The sequence below is a fragment of the Cryptomeria japonica genome, chromosome 3 (genome assembly GCF_030272615.1).
Source record: "Cryptomeria japonica chromosome 3, Sugi_1.0, whole genome shotgun sequence".
Lineage (NCBI taxonomy): Eukaryota > Viridiplantae > Streptophyta > Pinopsida > Cupressales > Cupressaceae > Cryptomeria > Cryptomeria japonica.
In genome coordinates, this window is record NC_081407.1 from 219,510,431 (window position 1) to 219,518,860 (window position 8,430).

Here is an 8,430-nt window from a genome sequence, read left to right on the forward strand (position 1 = left end):
AAATACAAAACTCCAATTAATTGTGTTTGGAGAAGAGAATTGAACATTCAATTTTACAATAAATCTCTATTGCCCTAAATTTTAATGGCAAACATACAATATCTTGCAAATGGCACAAACAACTTGACACACCAAATCTTAACACTAAAAAATTAAAAACAAGGGATGACAATGTATGTACATTGAATCTCAATACTAAGAAATTAAAAGTAGAGATGGGAAATGCATCCATCTTCGTGATGGCCACAAGCCCAAACACTAGATGTACACACATACTTTATAAAAAAAACAAGTCTTCATAAAGGAGAAAAGAAAAGTTTTCAAAAAGAAAAAAAGAGTAGGAAACTAAAAATTAAACATCGAAATAGAAAAAAAAAAAAGTTACACACATTATAAAAAACAAACATTTTCATGATGACCCAAATCATCCCAAAAAGGCTCTACACTTAATCTAATCTATAGATCTTGTAGTCACATAAATCTGTCCATTTTAATTAAATGAATATTTACTATTTATTTGATTAATAAACCCACTAGCCAACAATTAATTAAATTAACATTTAATTAATTCATCTTCAATCATTCTCCTATTAAATTATTCAATTTATTTTAATTAATTCATTAAACCAAATTCACAATCAATTAAATGAATAAATCCTATTTATTTAATTTAATCCCCTTTCCTCTTTTCAATAAATAATAATTTATTCAAATCATTTAATCCCTCCCACTTGCATTCTCCTACAAATGCAAGTTGCAACCACAAGTTGAAATAAATTAATTTTATTTTAATTAAAATCCTATTTTCCCTCACCCATCAAATCCACTTGCAATCCTATATCCCCTTCTAGATCCTTCTAATCACTTTCTAACCATTCCTAATTAGTCTAATCCATCCCCTAAATATTGTCACATTCCTAAGCAACTTGGAGTCACTTCTCAAAGACTCCAAAGTCTTTGAAAAACATTTAATGCTTTATGTGCCCAACAAGCTAACCTCTAAAGTCTTCCAAACCACTTATGGCTCTTACATGACCATTAATGGTAAACTCAGCTCACCCACATGGTTAGAGACTTTACCTCTGAACTCAACCCTCATTTAACCCATGTGTCTTCTCAAACATTTATTGTTTTGACCATGGTTATCCTCACTAACTCTTGCACAAGAGTTTATCCATTGGATAAAGACATTATTCTTTGAATAATGAATTTATTCACTCAACTCAACATTAACCCTACCTCTCAAGTTAACCCTCAAGTCATGTCAAGCATTTAATGCTTATTCCCTCTCCTCTCAACTCATCTCTTGTTGACATTTGTCATCCTGAGATTGGATTGAAAGTCCTCACATGGATCTTAAGCCCTTCAATCCCGACCCTTGTTGAGACTGCTCAATCTCAACCCTCCATTGCTCCATTTTACCTATAAATAGAGCTCATTTCTTCATAATCCAGATCTTGAAAACTTGTATGCATTTAACTTATAGTCAATTTTAGAGAGAATTTTAGCATAATCACTTATATTGTCATTTTGGACTAAAATTAATCTTAGTTCTTTTCATAATATCTCATAGTTAGCTTTGTTTTACACTTGCATAACATAGTTTAAAACATTTCAATCTTGAATCTCCATAAGACATCCATAGTGCAAAAAACTGCTGAGAGCTACACTCATTTGGAAACTTGGAGAGGAGAGGAACAAGGGAGGAGGAGCTACAAGCATGGTGGAAGGCATTTGGAGATGCCTTGTTGCATTTGTTTTCATTGTTAAATGTTCTATTTTGCTTATAGTGTCTCTCTTGATATGCCTGTTTAGAATAATCTTTGGTTGTTAACACTAACCGTTTGTTTCTTGTGTTTCTTGTGTGTGTTGGCATACTACAGATTTTTCTAATCCTTTTTGCAGAGCATCAGATCTTATATTCAAAACCCTACAAAATATTAATGAAAGTAAAATCGCATTGTGAATAGAAACAACCCAAAATTGTAAAATTTCATGCATAATAAAGAAATACATATCTTCTAAAAATAGTCATCTATTACATATTGAAAGAATGAAATCACAATGTTTGATAGATGATGTAACTCATATTCATGAGCACCCTTTAACACGTGTTTATAACCATTTCATTTTAAACCCTATTTTTAAATTCCCCATATTTTTCTTTATTGATAATACCCAAAAAAATTCTTCTCCACCAATGAGAAATTTTAAAAAACCCATAATTATCTACCTTTAAAAAATCACAAATTCTACAATTCATAGTAGGTACTCATGTTTCATATTTTGCATCGCATCTCCAAATATATATTTTTTATAAATCAGTTAAAAAACGTAAAAGAAAGGTCTCTCCAAGAGAGGGACTGCTGAACAAATGAAAATAACAAACAAACAAACAACTTCCATGGTACTTTGAAAATATGATGAAGGGCAACAAACAATACACATCAATTTAGTTTGAGGACATTAAAAGTTATCACGAACTGCGCATATGATTAGACTAGGTCATAAATTTCCATTCAAAAAAATTACCAAAATATTTAATATTTAATAATATATATATATATATATATAATTTAATCGAATAAATGAGTTCTGTTGCACGTCAACGTCCACCACCTTCCCCCTTCTAACTGTTTCGCTATATGCGGCGTGAACAGTTCCTGGTTTTTAGATTCGGCAAACTGAACTTTCCACGTGGCCAAATGTGCAACTGCCACGTCACTGACTTTAAGAATGCTCCAACTCATGTCTCCATACAGAAGTCGAGACTAAGGAAAGCGGCAACATATACAATGCTCCTGTCCGACGCCAAGATTTCCTACGATTCGTGAAAAGTATTAAAATTCCGACCGACTGAACTTCAAACAGGTATAGAGTTCAAATCGCACAACATGAAAAAAAGAATGTCGGCCAGGCGATTGCTGCTGACAGTGGCCGTTCTGGCCACTGGCTGTGTTATGCTCTTTCTTCAGAAGGCCGCTCTCCCTGTACATGTTAAGTGTGAGTGTCTTTTGCTGCTAATTTCTTTTCAGGATCTTAATTCTCAGTTATGGCATTGCCATAAATTTATTGTTTTTTTCCCTTTTCCATGCAGACATAACTGCACGCACAATGCTGCCGAGTGAGGAACTGAAGAGTATGGAAGAGCCTCTGGAAGCAATTTCGCCCAGAGATGGCCCGAATTCATCAATGTCGCATCAATATTCCACCGAAGATTCTGGTATGCTACTTTATGGACTATTTTTTTTGAAAGAAAATTTTGAATAAATATGAGTTTTTAATTAAATCACCTGGTAGCTTGAAATTTTATTTCCATTTTGTTAATTTGTTGGGGTTCCCCGTTGATAGCTCTCGTAAGAGCAAAAATAGTACCGGTTTACCATTATGGCATGGACCAGCTGGGTCCAACTTGGGAATTTGCTGGCCTTTTTGTAGGCTCCTTGTTACAGGCCTGGTGTGGTTCACTTTCTTTAACAGACCCTGCTTCGAAACCTAACCCCAACAATGCCCTTTGCTATTTATGCAAATCATTGATTGGAAGAAACAGTGACATTATGGACATAACGATGTATTTTTTATATCAATTTTATTTTTTGTTTTAGAGAAATTTATATGTATTGCTCCAAGGAGCACAAAACCCGTATTCATCTGACAAACAGATTGTAGGGGATAGATATTCCTGAACAGGCCAGGACAGCTACATATGTGCCTTTATCCCAAGAGATATTGATTCAAAAATCTGTCTTTTAGAATTAATTCGATAGGAAAGGAGTATTCTCGCTTAGCATGGCAAACACATGCGCTTTTGTCACAAACAGCTATTACTTAACATCTTTGTTCATACTTGTGGAGTTATCTTTGACAAACAATGTCAATTCTTTCCTAAATGTCTTCAAACACCCATAGGCTGAGGGGTTAGGGTTCTTGAAATTTTGTGTTACATCTTGATTTCCACAAAAATCCAATGGCATTTTGTCATGGCCCATAACAATTTATAAAAGTTTTCTTGAAATGTTCCCTTAATCTTGATTTCTAGTTCTCCACAAAAGTCCTTTAACATTGTGCCATTATAGTTTGTATACGTCTTCTTGTAATGTTGACTTACATATTGATTTTTAAGTCTCCTCTCTCTTAGAAGAATCCATCACTTGCAGATAAGTGTCCTCTTTATTAGAAGAGCACCAATTGCAGGTGGTAGGTGGTATTTGTGTGACCTATGAAATGGATGAAGGAAAGCACTTAACCATTTATTTTACAGCCTTAAGGATTTGAGGTGAAAAGTTGCCTTGTGGCCTTTGGATCTAGAGTACCAAAGCATCAATTTAGGTCTAGCATGCAAGAGATAGCAGAGTGGGTGAGGAGGGAGAGACAGATACACCTAGGTCATGAATCCAAACAGTTGTTTACACTCAAAGTTTAGACACTTGACCAGTGTTAGGAAGTTAGGAATGACATCTTACCATTGGTAGGCAAAGATATTTCCACCAGTTTATTTATTAAATGGCTGCAATTTTTAAGATAATATACTTTCAGCTACAGTATTCATGAACATTTATGCAAATCTGAATGTGTCATGGTTTCACTGAAATTAAGTTAAAATATTTTAAGAAATTGTTGGGAGATGCCTCCCAAGATTTCTGAGAGGACATACAGTTTGTCACTTAAGATATACTCCTAAATCAAATTGCATGGATTATTAGTTTGCAATATATTTCTGGATTTGAATGTCCACTTTTTTCTCCGTCAACATTTTAGATCACACTCCATTATCCATCATCAAAATGAGATAGCAAGAGAAGAGAGAATTTGTTTTTGAATCACACTTCATGATGCATCATCAAGATAAGATAGTAAGAGAAGAGAAATCATTTTTCTCTTTTGTTGCTCTCTCATCCATCATCTTTAGATCACACTCCATGATCCATCATCAGGATGCGAGAGCAAGAGAAGAGAAAAATGATGGATCATGGAGTGTGATTTCTCTCTTCTCTTTCTTTCTTATCCTGATGATGGATCATGGAGTGTGATCCACAGATGATAGAAGAGATAGCAAGAGAAGAGAGAAATCACACTATATGATCCGTCATTTCTTTATTCTCTCTTGTTATTTCATCTTGATAATGGATCATGGCATGTGATCCAAAATGTTGATGGAGGAAAAAGTGCACACAACCAAATCCAGAAATATATTGCAAATTGCTATTTTGAACTGGAAATTTTTTGTCCTTAATTACGTAGATGAGTTACAGAGTTTTATAAAAGTTTTTTTTGAGATTTCTAATGTTTTGGTTGAGTGCTAACTAAGACCAAATTGGTTGGAGTCAACTTTATTGTGATGACCTGAAGTAAATCCACACTATCCTAAGACATGCTATTTCAATTTTATATGAGGTACATTTAAGTCAAAGTCTAAGCAAGTATATCTTTGACACATCTGTCGAAGTAAAATGTAAATGAAATTCATTCTTCTTAAATGAGATGAGGGATGGTCTTGAAACATCTCAGATCATGTTTATAGGCACAAACTTAGTTTGATTAATTTTGGCAGAAAATTCATTTTATTAGTCTCACACAAAAATGTGATAGCACCAGACATTTTTCTGGACTACAGAAAAATTCTAGTCCCGTGCTTTTTTGAGCCAACTCTCAATTTGGTAAGGAAATCTTTCTTATTGGGAATGCAGAGGCTTTTAGGATTTTACAGTTTGCAAGGCTGAGTTTGTCCCTCCAGCATCAGGTGTATTCTCCTCGGTCACAAAGATTGCCTGATCTCATGCCACTTGAGCTCAAAACATGGGTGTCATAACAAGCATGGATTAGAATGTGAGTCCTAAGGCTCACTAGCTCAAATTTTAAAAAATTACTTCACGCTAATGCTTTTCTTTGAAGACGAGCTAACAAATCCACACTATACAAGGGATAATTGCTAATAGGATTATGTAAAGATTGGTTAAACATGCATATTTTTAAAATTTATGCCAACAGCATCACCGGTGCTTTCAGGTGGACTAGTTTTCCTAATATCAAATCCTTTGTGTTTCTTCAGGCCTCAGGGATATATGGGTTGATGATCCAAGTCAATGAATTTAATGTATTGTGTCCTTTTTTGACACAGGTGTTTGTAACCAGGGGTTAATGACCATTAGAATTTGATAGAGCATTCCCCTTAGTGTTTGTGGTTTGCATAATCTTCTTCATTTGCAACTTTATTATGTATTCATGTAGAAATTTTATTTTCAAAGAACATAACGAAACTTATCATTTGGACTTTTAACAGGAAACCAAGAAGAAGGGAAAGTTAAAATGCCAGGAGTTTACAAATCAGATGGGGAAGGAATTGTCTGTGATCGCTCTCATACTCGAACAGACATTTGCTCAGCATTCGGGCACATTCAAATGCATGCCAGATCAGGTTTATTCCTGTTGAATGCTGTCAATGAGAGCAATCATGGAATAAGGGAGACTATAAAGCCTTATCCACGCAAATGGGAAAGCAAGATTATGGAATTAGTGAGTGAGGTCACTCTGGAGAGTAAAGCAGTCCACAAAAATTCCTGGTTGAAATGTGATGTCCAGCATAAAGTCCCAGCTGTTGTGTTTAGCACTGGCGGATATACAGGAAATGTGTTCCATGAGTTCAATGATGGTATTATCCCGTTATACATTACATCACAGCATCTGAAAAGAGAAGTTGTGCTCATCAATGTTGATTGTCACAATTGGTGGCTAACCAAGTATGATGAAGTGCTGAATCAACTGACCAAATACAGGGTTATAAACTTCGACAATGAAACTATGAATCACTGCTTTCCAAAGGTCACAATTGGTATGTCTATCCATGCTGATATGACAATTGATCCCACTTTGATGCCAAACAAAGAAACTTACCTCAACTTTAGAGCAATGCTGGACAGGGCTTACACTCCACACTATGTTCAAAAAAAACCAGTCAAAAGGAGGAGGCCCAATCTTGTGATACTTGTTCGTGAAGGAAGTCGGGTGATAGAGAACCTTAACCAAGTTGTGAAGTTGACCAAGCAAATAGGATTCAATGTCACATTATGCAAGCCACTTCCAACCACTGACTTGAAGGACACATACAGACTTCTTAATTCAAGTCATGTTTTGATGGGAGTGCATGGGGCAGCATTGACACACTTTCTCTTCATGCCTCCAGGTTCTGTGCTCATTCAGATTATTCCACTTGGGATTGATTGGGCTTCTCGGACCTACTTTGGTGATCCTGCAGAGAGGATGGGGTTTCAGTACATTGGGTATAAAATAGGCCTCCACGAAAGTAGCTTAAGTGACAAATATGGGAAGGATGACACCGTCTTAGTCAATTCAACAGCAATAATCAAGCAGGGGTGGTCATTAACAAAAGAGATATACCTTGATTCACAAAACGTTCATTTGGACTTGGCCCGATTCAAAAATACTCTCCTGGATGCCAAAAAAAGAGCAACGAATTTCATTCGGCAACAGCACAGGAAAGGAAACAAAGAATAAGTAAGCTTTTAATAGATATATCTCTGTTATGGCTGGACACCATTTTCAGGTTTTTCTATAGCTGCTCATTTTTTTGCAATGAGGCTGACAGTTATAAAGATCTGAGTTGCGACTGTAGGTTTTAGTGCCGCCTTGATTTCCATCAGATCTTTTCATGGCATTCCATGTATGGTTCAGAGAAATTTCATGGAATGATTAAACCCGATGAGAGCTCAATGATGTGTTTCTGGTTTCTTTGGAAGATGATTCACAACTTTCAAATTGCATATGTAAACAGAAACGGATTAGCAGCCTCTTGAGGGTTTACCTTGAAGTCTAGTTCTTTATTGTTCAAACTCTGTGATACTAATATAAGCCAAAAACTTAAAAAGAGCCATATTTCCTTTTTTTAACCCAGACACAGCCATTAGTGGATAGACTGCCTAAAATCCATTTAGGCTTCTATTTTAGGATGGCCGATGCAAAGATTATGTGAGATGTTGACATTCAAATTGTACAATTTAAGAATAATTCCTCCTTGAGAAGAGGCACGTATGGAAATTGAAGTTTTCCAGGTATATGCAGGAAAGTTCCTAGACATCAGAGCAACATTCAAGAACATATGTGGTCTGCTGCCAATTTATACTTCAAGCAGCACAATAAAACATAATATAAATCAAATTGCCATTTTTTCTGCCCAATATTGCATTATAGAACCAGTCTAGAATGCCTATATTAGTTTCTATTTCTGATGCTATTCTTTGATTCAATTTCTGTGGAATGCAATTATTTGGTTTCTCTCCCTAGCCTAGACTTTCATGTTTTTTAGATTTTTCTATATTTATTATTTTTTCTACAGAAAATTGAAATTTTATTGAATGCTTATATTAGTTTCTATTTCTGATGCTATTCTTTGATTCAATTTATGTGGAATGCAGT

General features: G+C 35.1%; 1 protein-coding gene across 1 annotated transcript; it reads left to right on the plus strand.

The window, feature by feature from the left end:
- The first annotated feature begins 2,775 nt into the window (after window positions 1-2,775).
- Window positions 2,776-8,192, plus strand: LOC131076021 (xylan glycosyltransferase MUCI21). Its single transcript, XM_058013040.2, has 3 exons — window positions 2,776-3,003; window positions 3,098-3,223; window positions 6,281-8,192. The coding sequence occupies exons 1-3, from the start codon at window positions 2,895-2,897 to the stop codon at window positions 7,510-7,512; spliced, it is 1,467 nt and encodes a 488-aa protein (XP_057869023.2). The 5' UTR covers window positions 2,776-2,894; the 3' UTR covers window positions 7,513-8,192.
- The last annotated feature ends 238 nt before the right edge of the window (window positions 8,193-8,430 follow it).